The sequence below is a fragment of the Nelusetta ayraudi genome, unplaced genomic scaffold, assembly GCF_046127955.1.
Source record: "Nelusetta ayraudi isolate G7.1 ecotype Tasmania unplaced genomic scaffold, CSIRO-AGI_Nayr_v1 ptg000042l, whole genome shotgun sequence".
In the NCBI taxonomy this organism is placed as follows: domain Eukaryota; kingdom Metazoa; phylum Chordata; class Actinopteri; order Tetraodontiformes; family Monacanthidae; genus Nelusetta; species Nelusetta ayraudi.
In genome coordinates this window covers 2064433-2085767 of record NW_027466092.1, presented here as the reverse complement: position 1 = coordinate 2085767, position 21335 = coordinate 2064433, and the positions used below count along the sequence as shown (strand labels likewise).

Sequence of the window (21335 nt, the reverse complement as noted above, 5' to 3'; positions counted from 1 at the left end):
CAAAGTGAGACATCAGGTTTGTGAGTATATTGTTGTCATCCTTTATGTTCTGTAATTTGCATCAACCGTGTTTTATTGCTTTGTGAACTGCTTTCCTTTGCATGGAAAGCCGAGGCTGAAGGGATTTCTTTTTTTTTCACGTGGAGGACTTCACAGACTCTCAGACTCTCTAAACATTGAGAAAGTCTTAACTTTGCTCTGCATGGATTACCACCTGTAGATCTTCTGTTGTGTCGGAGAGTGGGGGGCTTTTATCAGCCAGCCTGAAGATTCACACATTGTTATTCATGTCATAACTCATAAGCTGCAGTAGGAGTCGTCGTCAAGAAGCGAGGTCGGCGTTCCGAGGCTCCCTGGGCTGTCCGTGTGCTCATATGAGAAATTATGAATTAACTGAAAAAAGACTGCTTGTTGTCGTCCTGTTTTTAGTCTGTTGGGATTAGTAATGCACGATGGCGGTTTGATGAGTTCAATGAGGTGAAGTCCATGCCTTTATCTGATTTTTCCTGCATACGCAGTGCTGCCAATCGCTCAAAACAAGCCGATAAAGTAAATAACGTTATTGAATATGTTGCAGTATTTTGATGGAGAACTCCTGGAGTCTCGCTTTGAACAGCTCCAACTACCAAATTATTTCTTTAACGACTGCCAGCCAGATGACCAAATCACACTAGAGTGGAATTTATTTTTTGGAATTTGAATTGCTTTTGCAGCGTGAAGGAAGGCAGCAGCGTTTGGATGGAGTTCTGTGGAATAAAGATAAGAGAGCTTGTTACAAAATGCTGCCTGGTAATCAGTGTTATTGCATTCCTCGACATTAAAGAACCCAAACTGATAATTTATTCAAATTCTAAACAATTTTGTGGAAAAAAAAAAAACTTGCGCCCATTTTGTGATTATGAGAAATAATATCTGTACATTCTCAGAAGATTAGAAGCAGACCAGTTTGACGCCACAGCATCCACTGATGCTACAAGTTTAATTTCATTGCCAAGTCACTTTGTTGTCATGTTCTAACTGTTAAAAAAAAAAAAAAATTAACATATGATGTACCCACAGTTTCATTTTTGTTTACCTGCACATTTCTCAAATTTTGAAAACTTTAACCAATGATTTGGTTGCGTGCTTCTTTATAAACATCAGTACCTGAGAAACTGACTGAGAGTCTAGAGAGGCTCCTACACTGGTCTGACTGCTCTTGTAGGGCACAAACTGCTACCAAAAGCTCAACATTTGGAAATGGAAGTTGCAGCCAAAAAAATCAGACACAAACAACAAATCCTCTGCTTCTTCCTCTTGAAAGGATGTCGATTGTCAAGTCATCATATCATATCATATCAGGTTAGAGCCCCTCCAGATGGATTTAGCCTTGAAGTCTCAGACAAGCGAGCGGTCTTGCAATACTGCCAGATTTTCCCTTTATAATCTCATTACTGCTCAACAACAACCCAGACCATAATATAGCCGATCGGCAATTTATGGAACTGAGATTTTTTTTTTAAAATAATGCTTGATTACGTCTGCCCGTGTTCGACCTTGCTCCTTTTCGGTGTGTCTGACTGGCCGTGGATGGGTGGGTCGGGGTGGGTCGGGGTGGTTTGGGGTGGGTCGGTGTCGGAGCAGCTGCAGGGCGGCCCGCCGCTCGGCTCAAGCTGTCATCCAGCGACGGCACCTCGGCACAAACGGCTGTGACAGCAGGTGTCCTCCATACAGCGCAGTGTGTCACCACTGTCAGCCTGCTGACAGAGACCTGTCCGGCCCTATTAGCCAGATGAATTCTATGTGTGTGTGTGTGTGTGTGTGTGTGAGAGAGAGACAGAATTATGAGGCCATATTTGCATGAGCCTGCACACAGATGGGCTCCGCACAACGTCAAGGTTAGTCAGAGCCGAGGACGATTGATTAGCCGACCTGGCGGGAGTCTGAGTGTTCTGGACATGAACTGGGTTCACCTCATACACCTCTGTCTCCCTCTGCTTCTCTCTCTCTCTCTCTCTCGCTCGCTCTCTATCTATCTCCGTCAGGGGCTTCATTGTTTCTCAGAATCTGCCCCGCTGTCGACACGCATCACGTCTCACCTGGAGCGCAGCCGACGCGCGGCCATGTTTCTGAACGTTCTCCGGCGATGCGGCCGCATGATCGTGTGTCACTGCGTTTGTGTGCTTCTGCCTCTGACAGCTGAGGCCCGAGGCGCTGTGTTGCAGCCATGGGAAGCCATGACCGCTGTTGTAGTTAATAATAATGAAAAAAAAAAGATGGAGGAGTACTATTTTTAAAGAAGCACAGCAACATTTGTTCCTTTTTTATGAAAAGGCAGGAGGTTCAGTCATCAGTAGAGGTGAAGTTGCAGCTGCTGTTGTGTCATATGTCAAATTATTACTATGCATTGTTGTTTGTCTCAGGATCCACTTTATCTTGGGTCATTTGCACTAGATTTGTACAACTGCTCCATGCTCTACTTTATATTCTAATTTCATAGCAGTGACATAAGTTGGAAAATTTGAACTGATTTCTGGACAGAGTGACTTTTAAAATATAATGAGACTTCATATCATGGACACTACCACACACACACACACACAGACACACACAAAGTCTTGATGGACGTTTCTGACTGCATATCCGCGTGTGCGCTGCAGGTGGCAGAGATGCACGGCGAGCTGATCGAGTTCAATGAGCGGCTGTACCGCTCCCTCATGGCCAAAGACCACCTCATCGTCCAGATGAGACAGGAGCTCATCGACCTCCGAGGACCAGTGAGTGTTCGCACGCACACACGCACACACACACACACGCTGGGATTTCATCGCCTAGCATGTATGAGTGGTTTCAAGTGTTGCTCTGCATCACAAGATCTGGAGGTGGTGGAGAACAAAAAAAAAAAATCATCAAATTTGCAAACTGCACGGCTTCTGGTGATTTGTGACTCCTGCACAGAAAGACTACTTACTTGTGAGATGTTTTTGATGATGATCATTACACTGTTTGAAATCATAATTTGCCCCCACGGAGACCATCCCAGACCAATGACTTTTTGTTTGGCTGGTGAAGTGGAGAGCAGGTTGATCCTTTTTCTCCTCATTTCAACCAAAGAGGATGGAAATAATAATAATAATAATAATAATTCAATATAGAATATATCCATTCTGTAACCTTCTTCTTCTATGCTTTATTTCAAGCACGCTGCAGTATGTTGCTCACGCTGCCCTCTACTGGTGAGCTAGCTGAGCTCCAACAGTGTGACGGAAATGCATTTAAATTTACGTCGTCTTTTTTAGAGAACCTTAAAACGTTTTGCTTTAAGCTATTCACCAGCCTCTATGTGTATATAAATCTATATCGGCTGATTTTATGTGTTTTGACTTCCTGCCATCCTCCTCTTCTCACTCTGCGCCATGACACTGTTATCTGTGAACTTTCTCACGTCTGGGTCCGTCGCGCCGTCCGATCCAAAGAGGAAATCTGTCGGTCAAAGCGTGCGTCCTCGCGCCTTTGTCCCGCCGCCGCTGAGGAGCTTTGACTCCCCGTGTGGGCGCTGCTCTTTTCCTGTCCGTTCCAGTGGCTGCCAGCGCTTTGTCAAATTCCCTTCCGCAAAAACTTCAGTCCCTATGAATGTCTCCAAAGTTGTTCTCCGTAATGACAATGGGCACAGCGAACACCACCATCTGGTCATGCTCAGGAGAGCTCAGAGTAGTTGGGATAGTCTCTCTTTGTTGCACACACACACACACACACACACACACACACACACACACACACACACACTGGCCCTCCTCGCTGTGCTGTGTGTGTGTGTGGACGCAGCAGCAGCAGCAGCAGCAGCAGCAGCATTGAGTGGCCGGAGCCCCAGGCTGAAGATAAGACCTCTTATCCCCCAGCTTCAGCCCTCCTCAGCTGGGCTGCTGGCCGTGCGTGTCTGTGTGCACGCGCCAGGTGGCTCTCTGGCGCCTGCAGATCATCGCACTCCTGCTCCTGCTCCCTCATTTCTTCTCATGGTCTGCGGGTCTCGTTTGCGCCTGACTCTGTGCGACCGTTGGACCGAAGACGTTTCGTGAGAAGGAGGTGCGGCGGCAGAAGAATGATGCACGCACACGTGTATATATATTTACAGAGAGAGAGAGAAACATGAAACCAGCATTTCTTGTACTAGCAGTGGATGATTTGACACCTGACTGAAATGAAATAGAAGGTAAAAACCTAAAGTTGCAAATTTTGCCTGATAAAATGAACAAATGAACAAACAATGGCATGAAAACGATGAGATGAAAGTGTTTTATTAATTGCTTGCATTCATGTTCCTTGCCTGAAATGAGAAGATCCCCATGTTCATCTGTCCCTGGTCTGATTCCACCAGCTTCCAGGGGACTTGAGCCAGACGTCGGACGACCCCAGCCTGTCCGACTTTGAGACGTAAGAGGATTCTGCTCTATTCTCCCCTTCAGCCTCCACGACCCCTGAACTCAGCTCCGCTTCACACTTCACACCACTTTAACTTTGAAGCTTTAAACATAACGACACCACCGCTCCTCTTGTCTTGGCCTCATGATGTGATCGCGATGTGAATTGTGGTGATTTTCTTCACGGAAGCGACAAGATAATGCTGTCTGCACTGATGTCTTTATTATTGCGCTGAAGGCATCATTAGCTAATGTTGCTCTTATGTCGTCATTCCTGTTTTGTGCTTGACAGCCCCGCATGTTGGCATCATTTAATGCTGGATGATCCCCTCAGAATATATCAGTCAGTTCTGGCGAGATAAGAAAAAGATTCAGGATTTATTAGCCGCTGACTGGAGAGCCACAGTTTGGGGGCGGAGATTTCACCCACTTCCTCTATTAAATCAGTTTAAATCGAATTTAATTAATCTTCATCACCTCTTTCCCAAACCAAATTTCCCAACTTGCCAGATATTTAGTGATCTGTTCCCTTTTCGAGCTTCTTCTGTTGAATAATTCAACAAGACAAGCATCAAAAACCCTCATCAAGCACAGATGTGTGACAGCGCTTTTTCAGCTTCATGTTTGAGATCACGGCAACGTCAGATTTGGTTTGGCTGATCGTGAAGTTTTCTCTGTTGTTTTCGAGGGCGATGGCAGCAAACGTTGTACGGTTTGTTGTTTGTGTCACTCAGAGCTCATCGCGCGCTCATCAACGTCTGGATCCCCTCCGTCTTCCTGCAGGGCAGAGCCGCCAACGCCTACCACGTCTACCAGGTACCTGCAGCTATCCTAACACACCTCCCTCTCCCTCTCTCTCTCTCTCGCTCTCTCTCTCTCTCTCTCTCTGTCTCTCTCCCTCTCTCTCCCTCCCTCCTTCTCTCTCCCTCTCTCTCCCTCCCTCTCACTCTCCCTCTCCCTCTCTCCCTCTCTCCCTCCCTCTCTCTCTCTCTCTCTCCCTCTCTCTCTCTGTCTCTCTCCCTCTCTCTCTCACTCTCTCTCCCACTCTCTCTCTCCCCCTCTCTCACTCTCTCTCCCTCCCTCTCTCACTCTCTCCCTCTCTCTCTACTAAATCACATCCAGAGGCGTCACAAAGCACTTTGAACAATGAAATAGGAGAAACCAGCAGATGCCTCCAGAGCTGACGTGAGTGTCAGTGGGAAGAAACCTTGAGCAGACCCAGACTCTGGAGGGCGCTCATCTGCTCCGACCGCTTGGGTTGGAAAGGAAACGTCATTATCAAACACACAAACACAGCAAGTTAACCTGCCATGTGGAATGGAATCACCTTCTATAAAAGATGCTGGGCCAATATGAGACCCTTTTCAAAGTTAACCTTTGACACTCACCTGTCAGTGACGCATGGCAATATATATTGTTTTGTTCTTTGTTCTTCTTTTAATGAGGTAATCATGTCCAGTTACCATAAAACTGGTAATACACACTGCAGCCTCTGTTGTTTAGGAGCTTTCTGTTTGTGTTATAACTGAATCTTGGCTGTAGGTCCGTAGCCCCCGCCTTTGTCTCTTCAGAGGATGCTGATTGGTCTAAATGGAAACACTTGAAATCTCAGCAGCTCAATTGCTGATGTTTTGCAGGTTGTCTCGCACTTTGGAATCACTTTCCATCAGATGTTAAAATCGACGTGCCGTGCTTCATGAATTATTTCAAACATCACAGCTCTTTGAATTAGCTTTGAATTAGCATGGCAGCAACAGAATGCGGCCATTCTGTTAAATGGTGTTTTTTGAAGTTTAGCTGTTTCCATCACCAGTTTTTTTATGGCGATATTTAGGTTTTGTGCAATTCAAGGGGTCATGGAAACACAGCTACCGACTTTATTTATTTATTTTCAAAGAAGTGTGTCGTTAAATAACTGAACTGAGGAGTGACCCTGGAAAGTTCACTGCACACTGAGCTGCTCTCGCACTGCGTCCTCCAAGTTATGGAGTCGACAACTTGGGCCGAGTCCCTCGGTGACTGTGTTAGTGTGTCAGTCACATTAACAAGGTCTTATGACTCGGCTCTCCTGCCGCCGCCGTCCACCGGCTAGCCCCATGTGAAACACACACACACACACACACACACACACACACACACACACACACACACACACACACACACATGGAAAGGCTGTTATCTGCTGTGTAGCCCAGGGGTACGGCTGTAATGTTAGTCTGGGGGAGTATATGGGATGGAAGAGACAGGTGACACATGCTCAGCTCTGCTCAGGACCATCCAGCCACCAGACTCAGCGCCACTACACTTATATTTAACACATAAAGAAATGTAAATTCCCTGTCAACTCTTTTCTCTTCTATCGTGCTTTTTTTTCTCAGCTCTTTTCCAGTTGTTTTTTTTTTTTTTCCTTTTCCCTCTCCATTTAAATGACGTTCTGGCCGTATTACAGGGGACTTGGGCTGTCATGAAAATATGCGGCGGGGAGACGACTCACTTTTTAAAGCGCAGCGTCGGGGAAAGTAACTTGTTGACGGTGCAATTTGGGAGCCATTTATGCGGCTCGAGTCATAGGTGAGTGCGCGTCACGATTGTACTCGTTTAAAAGCGCACTTTGGAGAGAGTTCATTGAAACAAGTGGCGTAGCACCAGTACTGAACGTCACCTCACAGTGCCAGATAGTTCTTCTCATTGAAACCCAGCCCCTGGGGAAGCTAAGCCAGTTTTTTTTTTTCTTTGAAAGTATGACACTATTATAAAAACGGCTTCTTACTGCAGTCTAAACACTCTTTGACCAATATTGTAAAAACAAGTTCGTCTTTTAATGATGTGTGACGATTTGACTGTTTGCCTCTTTGCATCTCCCCCCCCCCCCCCCCACTTTATCCAATTAAGCGCCTTGTGCATAATAGTGCCATCTGGTGGCATTAAGTCTTTAATTTACTTTGTAGAAGAGAAACTTAAAGGCCCGTGTGTAAGATTTAGTACCCTCTAGTTGACAGAAGGCGTTTTTATCATGTTTTTTCTGACCACACTTGATCTCAAACAGTTCTTAAACGAGTTGTGATATCTGGGTAAAAATACCAAACTCTCTCAAGATTCTGGCCGACTGCAGATGCATGATGGAACCTATTGGCCGCCTCCTTGCTACTGGAGCTGCTATTTATGGAATATAAACATTTCTGAAGGTATTCACATCAAACTGGCCAGAAGTAAGTTGTGGTTTTTTTTCCCCTCCCAAACTGAACCTGAACATTTTCCATGTGCTGCACCGATTTTAGCCTAATTTCTTCCCCCACCAGTACCTGCGGTGTGTGAGCCGGCTGTCCAGCCCTGGAGCCAGTTTAAAGCGCAGCCCATCTGCTCTATTGGATACTTCCTTTCCCACAGCTATATCCCTCTAATGGCTCCCCATGGATGCTGCTTTTGTTCTTAGACAGGCTAATGGATAGCCAAGGTTAGCGGAGTCATTGTTGTTAAGGTGAAGTTGTTGTGGTGATTGAACACCGAGCCAAACTGTCTTAAAGACCTCAGAGCATCGCGGGAGCGAAGGCACTGTTTTTTTTTTTTAATACCCTCAAGTGGGTGTATACGTCCCCCCTCCCTTCCCTCTTTTCCTCACTTCATCTCGCAGTGGCGCAGACGCATCAGTATCTGCTCGCATAGCTGAATGGCCGATAAGAGCCATGAGGCAGGAGCTGTGGAGGGGGTTTTAGGCAGCCAGGACCTAAATGGGATTCCAAAAGCGGAGCCCAAGTTCGGTCACAGCAACCTTGTGGTCGAAAGTAGGCATGCTAAAAGCTTTATGCTGCCGCTAAACTGGCCCCTGAGAGGAAAATAGGCTAATCTAACAACCACCTCTCACCCCAGGCTCCCCGAAATGTCTTTTCTTAAATTTTTCCCCCACTCGTGTCATCTGTCCATTCTCTCTCTCTCTCTCTCTCTCTCTCTCTCTCTCTCTCTCTCTCTCTCTCTCTGCACTCGTTTTTATAAGCCTACGCCCATCTCTCTCGCTCTTTCCCACATCGGATTGCGGGGCATTATGGCGGCGCCAAAACTGCTTGTACCCCATTTTCTCTCTTTGCATTTGCTGGGAGCCACTTTTCCCTCTGAGCTTTTTCCCAAATGACTTCCATCCAAAGCTCAGCGAGGCCTGAGGATGGATGACAAGAAACAGACGGAGAGAGCGAGTGAAAGAGAGCGAGAGACAGAGAGAGAGGCACAGAGAGAGAGAGAGAGAGAGGGAGAGAGACAGAGAGAGAGAGAGAGAGAGAGAGAGAGGCCAGATGGATTTGCTCCATTATCGTTGGGTTTTACTCGTTGTGGCGCCACCTGCTGCCGGGCCTGCAGGCCTGTAATGATTCCTCCCCTCGCTGCGCCTCTTTCTTTCCCTCTCACGTGAAGCGGCAAGAAGCAAATCTTTTGCACACAGTTGCCGAACACAAGGTGGGTGGGTCACCATTTGAAATCACCTGGGCACCAGTCGGAACACACCGAGATTCTGAAATAAAAGGAATCCAGTCTAGTTTCAGTGTTGGGGATACGATGGGTGCACAAAAGGACAGCCGACTGACTGATAATTGGTCCTGAAACACTTTTCCCCAGCGGAGACCGAAGATGAAGAGTTGGATGTTGGGAAGGCAACATCAGCTGATTCTAGTTTGGTCCAGGCTCCAAATTTTTGCAGCTGTCTGGTCCGGTGGTCCTGTCTTCAACAAATTAATTGGTGGAAATTCCCTTTAATTTGTTGTTTCATTTGTTGTTGCATTTAGTACTATTTAGATCAGGCACCTTTTTGGGCACCTCTGGTCCTTTCTTAAATTTGGCTGTGTGAGCGCAAGTGTGGAGTAATTAGCAATCCAAACAATCACAGAATGCAATTATGCTAATATGGATTAAGATGGCAGACCACCATGTATGTTTTATGCTGCTGTGTTAATAAGTCCAGAATATTTAGATTTATTTGTATTTCTGTTGGTGTCTCATTCATACATTTATTCAACCCATTCAACCCATCCATTTAAATGCTGCCAGTTCAGCCTGCCCAGTTTACAAAGTGTCATCGTGAAGAATCTGCTTTATTCTCGTAATTTAAGTCTTGCTGAGGAAAAAACACAAAAATATCCAAAGATTAAGAATCAAGAAAATATAAAAAAGTATAAATAATAATAATGATAAAGTGCAGGTGAAACAATCATCATGCGAGTGCAGGATGGTGCCAGTAATTGGAGCGCTGAGATCAAGACGATGTGATTTACCCAAGCGTCATGTGAGTGGACACGAGGCAGCTTCACAGAGCTGGACAGTCCTGGTGATGAAGTGGCTGCTGTGGAGCTGATGGCTGGGAGCTCTCCAGCAGCTGACGACTCGGGAGTCGTACCTGCGGCGCCGAGGCAGCGGGAGGGATGTGCTCTTTGTTTAGGATCAGGCAGCGTCTATGAAAAGTTGTGTTTGCTTACAAAGAAGGAGATATAAATAATCCTGATGACTTGCTTCCTTGCTCGTAGCTGTGCGCTCTGATTGGGCCTCTGAATAAATTTAAAAGTTTGATGTAGGGTGTGTTTCTGATGAATGCTGTTGCACTCCTGCTGAATAAATGCATCTCAATCTAAGGAAGAAAAAAATAGTATCTGCAGCACAGTGGAGGAAATATAGCACACATCAATTTTGCACACCATTATAGAATGTGAGATTGCTTTCAAATGTGATGCACCTGCATCTCAGTAAAAAAAAAATATATATAAAGAAAATTACAACAAATTATGTTTTTGTCTGGTTAATTGGTACTTTTGCTCAACCAATGCAAATGATATTGCAACCAGACCACAGTTTGACTCTTGTGAGGCAGCACAAGAGTCATCATGACTGATGACGAGCCATTAAACTGTTGCCCAATAGCTCCTCTAATTAACCATTATCTAAAAGTGGGATACGGAGCTGGAAGCCAAACAACTTAGTGCTGTTGTACTCAAGCACGCTTGCAGTGCCTCTTGTCCAGTCACATTATTTGATCATCAGTTGCTTTAAAATAGGATAGAGTAGGACCAGATAGGACTCGGAGGGTGGGATGGGATGAGGCATGTGATGGGATGCAGTGGGACAGGACTGGAAAGTGTGACGGGAGGCGGTTTGGGACAGGACATCATGGGAATGAATATTATGGAAAATACCAAACACTCACAACTGCCGCTTCTTTATTTTTCGCCCTCCATTATCATCACGATGACACATTCCTTTACATCTCTCCCCCTTCTTCCGTTTTCCAGCTCAGTCCAGTGTACCGCCCAGTTGCCTCTTCCAGTCACCGAGCCCTTGATGTGTGACAGGCAGTAAAGGAGGGCGTCACATTCTCAGGATAACTTTCAGGGGTTCTTTTAACTCGCGCAGCAGCGTGAAAACAACATTAAAATCACATGTTTAGTTATTTTTTTCACTTCAAATCCCTGACGACACCAAGACCCCCCCCCCCCCCATCCCCCCTTTTATTTTTATTTTTTTTTAACATCTTGTACTTTCTCCTTTGTGAATTTTCCCGCAGACGGGAGCGTCCACAAGGGACTGTGTTCTCCGCGAAAATCTATTTCGGTCTGTTTTTGCGTGCGCATGTCACACGTCCGCACACAAAGCAAACAAACTAACACCTCAATACCAAGAACCAGCGAAATGTAAATGCAGTGTGATTATACATATATATATACATATACATATATATATATATATATATATATATATATATACATCTATATATATATATATATATATATATATATATATATATATATATATATATATATATATATATATATATATGTATGTATATATATATATATATATATATATATATATATATATATATATATATATATATATATATATATATATATATATATATACATATATATATATATATATATATATACATATGTGTGTGTGTGTGTGTGTGTGTGGGTGGGTGTGTGTGTTTAAACTGCCAGTACTGCAAAAAAATCCAAAGCCACAACTCAACGACTGCCTTACGTAGACTTTATGAAGATATGTGCATACATTAGGTGGGAGGCGGCGTCTTTGATCAGCCAAAAAGCCGAGGCTATCATTTGGAGAAAAACCAAGGGGCCCAATGCAAACTTCTCACGGCTTTACAGTAATTATGCTAATAAGGCGCACTGGAACTTTTCCAGTCTTGTCCTCTCTCTGTCCTTCGCTCTACATATATATGTTAAATACAGCTGTAACAGCCCTAATAGATTCCTCAGGTCACGTGAGAGTGTGTGGCCCGTATTTTTAAAAGTGCCTTTGAAACTCACCGCTAGTTGAGGCTCTCCAACTTCAGTCGTAGCCGCTTGTGTGCTCCGAGTGCCAGAGTGACGGAGGGGTCCCAATTAATAGCGGTTGCGTAAAGTGCCTCCACCTCCTCGTGCCTCCACAGGCCTTTAATATGCACCATACCGAAACCACATAAATCAGCTCGCCAATGAATAATTGAGATTGTCCTCCCCGACACTCGTCTGCAGCGGTGGGAAAACGCGTTAACACCTTTTGCTTCTATACGGGCCATTATGCTCGGCCGGGTTCTTCTTTATGGATGAGGTGGCCCGGCGTCACATTTCCCTCGGATCAGTGTGAGCGAGCCGCCGTGATTGGCCGCAGGCCGGGGGGATGCGCCACGCAGACGCATCCCCGCGGATCCTGCGGGAACTTGGAGCGGAAGCGGCGCTCCGAGTTTGCCGGAGTTGAGGAGGTGCGCGAGGCTTGCACTTTGTAAAACGCTCGCGATCTGGTGTGAGTGCGCGCGGATTGTGCCGAGCCGAGTGATGATGGCTATAATAATAACAACGGCTGATTGGTGACGGAGGGGAGATAACTACTGTGTTGACGACGGCGATGATGAATGTTTTACAATGATGCTGATGATAATTACAATAGTCGTCTTGCTTTTGCTTCCATCAGTCAGCCGGAGGAACACCCCCGGGAAAGGCTGCCTCAGCCTGCCGCTGCTGCTCGTCGTTTACGTTTAGAATTCCCATCGCAGGCTCTTCAGCCGCCGCCCGCCCCTCCCCCCCCCCCACAGCAGGGAGTTTGAAATTGAATGTGCCGTTGTAGTGGCACTTGAGCACGAAGTGACGCCGTCACCGGACACGTGTCAGCTGCAACGAGTGTAACTGTCATCAGGTCGCTCGGGCTCTGATGGGGAGGGGGTGGTATAAAAAATAAATAAATAAATAAATAAATAAAATTTAAAAATCGCAATTTCCACATTTCAGCAAAAACATCAGCATTCAGAGCTGCTGCAGCTGTGTATCACCAAGACCCCGAACCTCACGCGGGGTCCAACCCTGCTTATCGCAGCCGCCAATTCCGAGCTGCAAGAAAGTGTGAACCCGTGCTGATTTGGAGTCCCACTGCGTTCCCTCCAACAGTACCAACTTCAAAGATGTTTCACTTGGAAATGGAATGTGAGGGTCGGGTGGGGGTGGCCAGAGCACCTGGGGGCAGTGGTTGGAGGAGTGGGAGCAGGGTGGGGAATGGCGTTGTCCCTCGGAGGGAGTTGGAAGGAACGTGAGGATCTCTTCTGCCGGAGCCTCAAGAAATAGAATTAGATCAGGATTTGGAATCTGATTCTTCACTCTGGTCTCCGTCATTTTCCCCTTTTTTGCACGTCTCTAATTTCTCTGCCCCCGCCCCCCCTCCTCATATTTAACTCCCACCATCCCTCACCATCACCATCCCTTTGCCGTCTTCCTGTTCAGCGCTCGCTCAGGTCAGCTGCCCGCCACGCCTTCCACTCCACGCTCGCAGGCTTTTCCAGCCTTCTCCCGAGCCAATTTTTCAGGACGCGTGGGAAAAGGGAGGGAATCGCGATTAAAGGGGTCTCCTGCCGTGACTGAGATTTGAGTCGATGGTGTTTCAAGGGGGGGGGGGTGCAAAGAGGAGGAGTGGGAGATGAAGAGAACAGAAATAAGGGGCAGCAATGGTGATAAAAGACAAGCGTAAGAGCTGATGCTTGTCTGCTTCATCCCCCACCGCTGCGGTTTTATCCGCGATAGCCTTGGACTAGCACACGGGCCGCTCCTATCTGGTTAGCACCCGCCCGCTTTAAGGAACTTGTGCTGAGTTAGCGATTAAAAAAAAGCTCGCGGTCTGCGGTGTTTTGATGGCGGCTCTGCCTGAGAAAAACTGAGAGGGAAAAGACACAAACTCTGCATCTGAGTTGGAAGTTTTGTTTTCCAAATGGCTTACGAAGCAATATTTTACTGTAGTTGGTGCTACTAACAGTGTCCCCAGCACAACTGGGAATCCGTCGTCAGCGGTGCTGAGCTAATTAATAAAAGTTTGGTTTCCTGTTAAGCAGCTTGATGCTGTTGGCTCTGTTAGCTGGGGAATGCTGATTTTATTGGGTTGCAACAGGAAATCCTTCGTATAGGACTTCACGTAGAATAAAAACAAAAAAAGTCAAATAAATGAATTGCTGATGAAATATCGATAGACGCTCATGCTGACTGCCTCAGTATGCATGGAAATGTTATATTATATTATTAATAAGTTAATCTTAAGTGGTTCCATTTTAATTCCAAACCTTTTAGGCTGTGCTCCTTTGCGGGTTCAGTGACGGTTGAACCAAACCTGGTTGCTGTAGCTTTTTACTCCTCTTCACATCTCCAACAACGTTTCTCCACCTCCCTCCTCCAGCTCTTCTCCTCACAGCCTCTAATTCTGAGCTCTGAAATAAACATCCTCGCTGCGGCCAGGGTAGTAATCAGCCTCCGTCTCACTCTGGCGTTTTTCATCTATTTAAACAAACTTCTACATTTACGCACTATTAGACAGAATCCCTGCGCTTCCAATGTTTTTCAAACAAAATGTTCACCTTTAGACCCCTATTAATGATTTGCCAAAACAAATCTGTGGAACCGGAGGTAAAAATGAAATAGTTTTCTATTCTTTATAGTTTTGTTCTTCAGAAGGAGTAAATATTATTTTTTCTCTTGAAAGCATAAACCTCAGTGTTAAATTTCTTACTTGGTAGTGCCATTGAAAATGTCATGGTGATCATTTGCAAAGAACAACAAAATTTGGACAGCCTATTGATAAAATGATTTTGCACAGCGGCCTGCTGAACAAAAACTGCTTTTTCAAGGACTTAAGGATCCCAATTATAAGTCTTGTCCTACTTTTTGAAAACATTCTCTCTGTTTAGATGCCGTCAGAAAATCTGGACACTCACATCTGTGTGTGATAAATGGTAACAACTTATGCACACATGGTTGCGTCGTGGCAATTTTTAAAAGCAAGAAGAATAAGATAACCGTGGCCTGTGGAGGGGTTTGGGCAGCAATGTATATACTGTATGTTTATGTTCAAGGTATATTATAGCTTGCTGCTGTGCTGTATGCTTTGTTGTACACATGGGTGGCTGTCAAGGCGAATAATTGCTGCTGCCCTGCTTTCTTTCAGAGCGACTCGATGAACTCACTTGACTGAGGAAACTGAAATTTGACGTATACATGTTTAAACAAAAAATACAATGCAATTACGTTTTGTAACGTATGAGCACAGTAACAGTGTTTTCACGAGATCAGTACATAACCACCAATTTTTTTCAAGAGATCAAAAATGCATTCAATTCAAGGGCATCCTGGTGGCTATATTCTCATATAGAAAACAGACACGCATTTGTCAGCCTACCCACCCTTGATCTGGTTACATCCATGTTTTTTTTTCACTTGTAAGGTGAAGATGGAGACGTGTGCACGATTGTCTCCTGCGGCGCTAGAAATCATTTTTAGCTTTTCTTCCTGGACACTGTAGGAACTGCTACACTTCGCCTGCCAGTCGGAGGTGGGAGGGAGGGGGGGGGGGGGGGCGAGGAGCGGCAGGCTGGGGTCTTCAGCAGCGAGAGACATCATTATCATCAGCACTTCCACGATCCTCTGCGATGTGGCTCGTGACTACTCCAAGTTCCTTCTGCTCGTCTGAATAGCCTCGGGCTAAAGATCCAGCAGAATGTCGAGCAAAGAAAAAGCTGCAATTATCTTCTCAAAGACGTTCTGTTCAGATCTTTATTTCTGAGGTTCCCTCACGACAAGCAAGTAGCCGTTTCCCCTGAAAGATGTCATGCTGCGCCTGATGCCCTGGTTGAGATCCCTTTTAGGATTCCTACGCGTTTCTTCTAGGTGCCACAATGTTGTTGTTTTTTTTTTTTCAAACAATTGCGAGTGCAATCAGGCACCCAGGATCATTCAGCGCCATAGACGTGTGGCAGTTACAGAGGTGTTTTGCTAAAAGTCTTGAATAAATGAATACATCAGAGCGCAAGCTGTATTTTTCCTCTGTGGTAGCAGGAAGGAAAAACATGGCACCCCGCTTCTTCTACTATTATTGCTCTTATTTCTCATTAGAATAAAATTGCATCACTTCACCCCTTGTAAAACTGACAACAGCGTAAATTTCACATTCACCAACAACCAAAGGACAGTTGTTTTTTTTTACATGAATTCATAACAAGTATTATAATGGTGTCGCTGAGATTTCATAAGCCATTACCGTCCCACATTTGAGATGGTTTTCATTCGAGGAAAATCAAAGAACCAACCATGTCATACTCAAGGATGTTGCCAAGATTTCTGTAAGAGATAATGAAAGTCTGTTTGTGATTAGTCAGGAGGAGGGAGCTGTGTGCAATGGCTAATGTGTTTCCATAAATAAGTGTGCCGATGAGACGTCGTACAGCGGATTAGGCTCACTGTGCTAATGCTGCCATATGTGTGCAGTTGTTTCGTTTTAGGGAAGTAACAGACACCGTGGGGCTGATTCTGTCCTTACATCCCTACAAAAGCAGCTATTATTGTGCATTTAGATTTAGAGGGATATTATGTTCATCACTATGAATGCATTCAAGATATGGGTGCTTGTGATGAACTAATGTCAACATTTAAAAAAATATCTATTTTACTGATTGTTTTTGAGACAACTATCAAATTGACTTCATTGTCATTTCACTCTATAATAAATGCATTGGTAGTTCAGTGGAGGAGGGGATACAATATGCAGATGAGGTAGATTGGCAGCCGGAATTTGGATAGGCAGAATAGTCTGGGTCAATAAGGTAGTGCAGGGTGGGTGCGGTAGTTGAGGTAAGTAAGGTAGGATTGAAAGAGTAGGCTAGAGTGGGAAGGTACAGCAGGAGTGCAGGTAGGGCAGTAAGTAGGTAGTAAAGCACAGACTTCGTAGGATAGCAAAGGGAAGTTTCACCTGCGTAGGTAGGGCAGATTGGTAGTCCAGGGTAGGGTAGGTGTGTCTGTGTATGGGCTTTTAGGGGTAGGAATGATGAAGTTTATGGTGTGGTGGGGCAAGTCGCCAGGGTTAGCACTGGATGGATAGTGTTGGGTAGGCTGTGGAGGTTGTGCTGGGCAGTGTAGGTAGGTGGATAGGTAGGTTAGGTAAAGTAATGCAGAGTAGTGTTAACCGTGAAGGTAGGGCTGGTAGGTAGGATTCCTGTAGTAAGGATGGTTTCAGGTAGGGTGAGGTATATATGGCAGTGTGTGTATCACACGTGAGACTTCATTCACATTCACGTTCTTGGCTAATGGTGAAACGTGATGGGGCTTAACAAGTGGGCCCATTCTTTCATGTTTATTTTTAACCTATCTAAAAGCTTCTTATTTCCTCTTATGCCAGTCAGCTATAGATTTAGCCATAAGACTATAACACACACACACACACACACACACACACACACACACACACACACACACACACCGTGCTCTACAAGACCACATAACTTGGCTGAGACTTAGTTGTGCTTTTGTAGGTCAGACAGAAATGCTGAAATGACGGGTCTTCAGTCCATTAGCGATCTTGTCTGCTCCCGTCTCGTCAGCGGCAACTGTCATTCAGTGGACGAGGATCTTCACTGCTGCTGCTGCTCCGCGTCCACCTCGCCCTGTGTAAGGCCTTAGATTTATCACTCAGTGCGTTTACATGCGCTCTAGATACGAGCACAATTTCTGCACTCTGATTATGATCATGAATCATCGTCGTATGAGTTTTAAATTACATGTAAACACCTTAATCTGAATATCTTCACCTTTATCCTGAGCGTGCGTTCTGCGTATGCTTCGGATGCAAAATAATGTTAAATTTCAGCATCCCAGAAATATTCAGTGACATAAACAATTTCAGGAAAGTTTGTCTGTTCAAGCCAAGCTGGGAGAAAATGACAAGGACCTATAGAGAAAAGGGAAAAATGTCATCGTTTTTTTTTTTTTTTCTCTCTCACCTTATGTTTGTCAGCAGACGTCCATTAAAATGAGGTTCTGTGCTTTTCTATCATTTATTTGAGTACGCTACGAGGTGTCACTCGCTGATATCTGCGGGTGACACTAATGACGTCTAGACGTGTCTCCCGCCGAAGCAGAAAAATTAACAAGACATTTTGGCCCGTTAACAAAGCTTCAGTTGTCTGTCTCCTCTGAATGGCTGTCCAAAATGTCACATTACTTTTTTTTTTTTTTCCCTTACATTTGCTGCAGACTGTAGTCGACTGACAGACGATGTCTGACTAGAGGATCGGTCCTGTTTCTCCCCCCCCCCCCCAAAAAAAAAAAAAAAAAAAAGTCCTTCAAAGTGTGAGGTTGAGGTAGACGCGGAAAAGCAACACCGTAATACTCTCTGCGCTATCGCTCACAATGTAGTTATCTTCACTTATTGAAAAATCTGCCACGTCCTCAAGTGCCTTTAGCGATTTATAATTTATCAGCACTCGCAACCTCAGCCCTCCTTATTGATCCTGCAGACTCATAATGTTTGGAATATTGGCTTTTTTTCGTCAGTTGCCGCTGCAGCGTCAGTGCCTGCGCTGCTCTATCACAACGACCTTTGCGTGTGCTCCCCTCCGCTGCTATTGGTCACGAGAGGCTGACGATTATGCGGCACCCACCTTAACCTTGACCTTGCACGGCAGACGGTTGCTTCATCTTGGACTCTTGGAATGTGGAAAGAGATTTTAAAATCATTGGCCCTGCGAGCGGTGATGGTCGGGACCTCACCCGCAATAGGGGCACTTATTACCGTGTAATAGAAAGAAACACGTCCGTCACGACTTGTGTGTCTGTTTGTGCGTCACAACCAAGAAGTTCAAAGCATGCAAATTTGTTTCGGTCCTCCGACTCTTACACAGGGTCAGTCGTTTTTCACAGTGGATTCCCGTGAGTCACAAATCAATTTCTCACGTGTTGCTTTGGATAAGATTGAAGAACTCAGCTGCTCGCACTGCTTGCTGGTGCGACCAGTTTTTTTTATTCCGTGTGCTGAAGACAGTCATGTCAGTACTCTGAGTGCTGACTAGTGGTGCAGCGGGGAGGCTTGTCTCCTTTGTAGAACATCCATTCATCCATCCATTCTCTCTACCTGCTTTCAACTGCTCGAGGGGGTTTTCTGGAGCCTATCCCAGCTGTCTCTGTAGAACATGCACTGTGGAATTAATAAAAGTCAGGTGAGAGGTGGAAGCCGCTACTGACTTGATTCTCATTTTAACGTTACGTCTCACCTTTGAGTTACCTTATTTGTGCTTTTGGCAGCCTGGAAGACGGGAGCTTTTACCTGACTGTAGTTTCTCAATCAATTTCTTCCCTCATGTCTGTTTTGCTGCTTAATTTCCGGTGTTTCTTTTCTTCTTCTCGCGATGGAACTCTGCAAAAGTCATTCAGCTTGCTCGTGCCCGTACCTGGGTGAACTCTGCCTGTTGCTTTCAAATAGAACTATTTTTTTTTAGAGCTTTTTTCTTCCCCTCTCATTTTCATAATGGGCTCGTCTCTGCTGTCCTCTGCGCGCTCATTCTGTGTTTTTCTTTTGGTTTTGTGAGTCTGGATAAAGCTGCTAATGGTGCGTGGAAATGGTGGCAGCACAGTCATGCCTACTGACTGACTGACTGTTATTGCAACACGCAAGTGAAAGTGCGCATTTGCACGGATGAGTCATTCTTTCCCCCCCATATCTCTGTTACTTTATCGTTCGCCGCTGTGAGAGCCTAATGACTCGAATGTTTACTTATTTGACGTCACTACAAAAAATGGCCAGGACTTGCGTAAAGAATTTACCTTACAAGCTCATTTTATCTCTGCATTTTTTATTTCTTTCTTTCTTTATTTTTTTTTTTTAAAGTTAGAATAACCCAGAAAAATAAAATGTTTCTACTTCTTCCTGTTGACAATGACGGATCTTTCGTGTCCTCCAGGTCTACATCCGCATCCTGGACAACGAGTGGAACGTGTACAGGCGTTACGCCGAGTTCAGGGAGCTACACAACCACCTGAGGACGCAGTTTCCGCAGGTGGACGGCTTCAGCTTCCCGCCCAAGAAAGCCATCGGAAACAAGGTGGGTCACAGAGGCCCTCTGAGTCCATTTTAGTTCAAATTCCTGCAGTAAACTCAGATCTCCAAAACTGGCTGAGTCAAGATTGCATTTCATGAACCAGAATATTAAAGGACCAGTGTGTGAGATTTAGCAGCCCCCAGTGGTCGGAAATGACACTGCAATTTAATTAAAAACCACTTGTTGACACGTTGGTGTTCTGCCCACTGGATGGGAAGTGTGTTCTGATGTGTCACATGATCTCATACCACCAAACCCTGATTGGAAGCATGTCTTTGGCTACTGCAGTGACACGGAGGCCCGAATGAACCTGCCGTTTATGCTGACACATAAATGTTTATTGCACGACGTTAATGGAAACACGGCAGTCATTTACTTTTAGTGACTTCATGAAGGACACGGGCACATCTATTAATTTTCCTCTTACTTTCACTTGAATTGCTTCCTAATTGGATGACACAGTGACGACGCATGGAACAAGCTTGCTGTCAACTTGTCACAAACAAGCACCGACGATGCATACAGAGCAGTTCTCTGATGGCTCGTTCTGCCTGTGTCACGCCTCCCCAGTGCCACTGGTCTGCGTTCCCACAAAATCTCACTGCACCTAATAACACAGTCATAACTCTATTTATCGCAATACTATAAAAAAAAAAAAAAAAAAAACACAGCAAAGACAAATAAGTATCTGGAAGAGAGAACAGTGTTGATGATGGCGTTTTTTTTTTTTTTTTAAACAATTAATGAGATTCAAATGTCAAAAATTCAAAACAATTCTGTGTCAGAGTGCTGCTTACATTGCTTATAGACATTTTATCCCATTATATGTTATTGAAAGATTATGTGTTGGGGGATCCTCTCACGCCTGGGGATATGGGGGGACAAACTCTTCGACCCGTCAGATCAAAAGCTGAGCAGGGAATCTACGAGATCACCAGCTTTTCCTCCCAGTTTGCCCCTGGCGGTGTTTTCCACCTTGGCTGCATGAAGGATGAAGGCCACTGGTGCTCTGATGTTAATGTGCCTCCCTCGTCTCTCTCTGCCCTGCTTCACTGGGACTGAAAACAAAAACACCCCTTTCTTCCCCAGAAGTCCAGTTTGTTTGACACTGTCGAGTTTCCGCAACAACATAAAAGGGACTGTTGGCGCTGCGAGACGCTATGAAATGTGACGACACTCTCTTCATCCCTCCGGCCCTTCTGTTCTCCTCTTCCCCTCTTCTCCTCACACCCCCCTCCCACGGCTCCTCTCTTAGTTATTAGGAAAATAACGCTCCCTGTCTGCCCTCCCATTTCCTCCAACCTTTTGGATATAATTTGGTTCTGACCTCAATTCGCTGGTCGCTTGGATTGGACGCTGCCACAGCCAAAAAGCTGAGGTCTTCCTCGGCACCTTCAAAAGACACTTTCATGGCGATGATCCGAACGCAACGCTTAAATCTCCGTCCAGGCCGGGACGGTCGCTGCCTGTTTGTTTGTGTGACTTTCGGAACAGGAAGCGCGCGTGTCCATCTGTCAGGGGCGGCGTTGCCCTGCGTCTTTGTGCGCCGGCGAGCCGTCTGAAGCGGCGAC

At 45.4% G+C, this 21335-nt stretch overlaps 1 protein-coding gene across 1 annotated transcript in view; it reads left to right on the top strand.

Moving 5' to 3' along the window:
- snx29 (sorting nexin 29) overlaps nt 1–21335 on the top strand; it is a 118915-nt gene that overhangs the window by 77648 nt on the left and 19932 nt on the right. Inside the window, exons 16-19 of the mRNA XM_076033635.1 lie at nt 2640–2756; nt 4355–4410; nt 5132–5213; nt 19627–19767. Coding sequence (XP_075889750.1) covers nt 2640–2756; nt 4355–4410; nt 5132–5213; nt 19627–19767 — 396 coding nt within the window. The remainder of the gene's footprint in view (nt 1–2639; nt 2757–4354; nt 4411–5131; nt 5214–19626; nt 19768–21335) is intronic.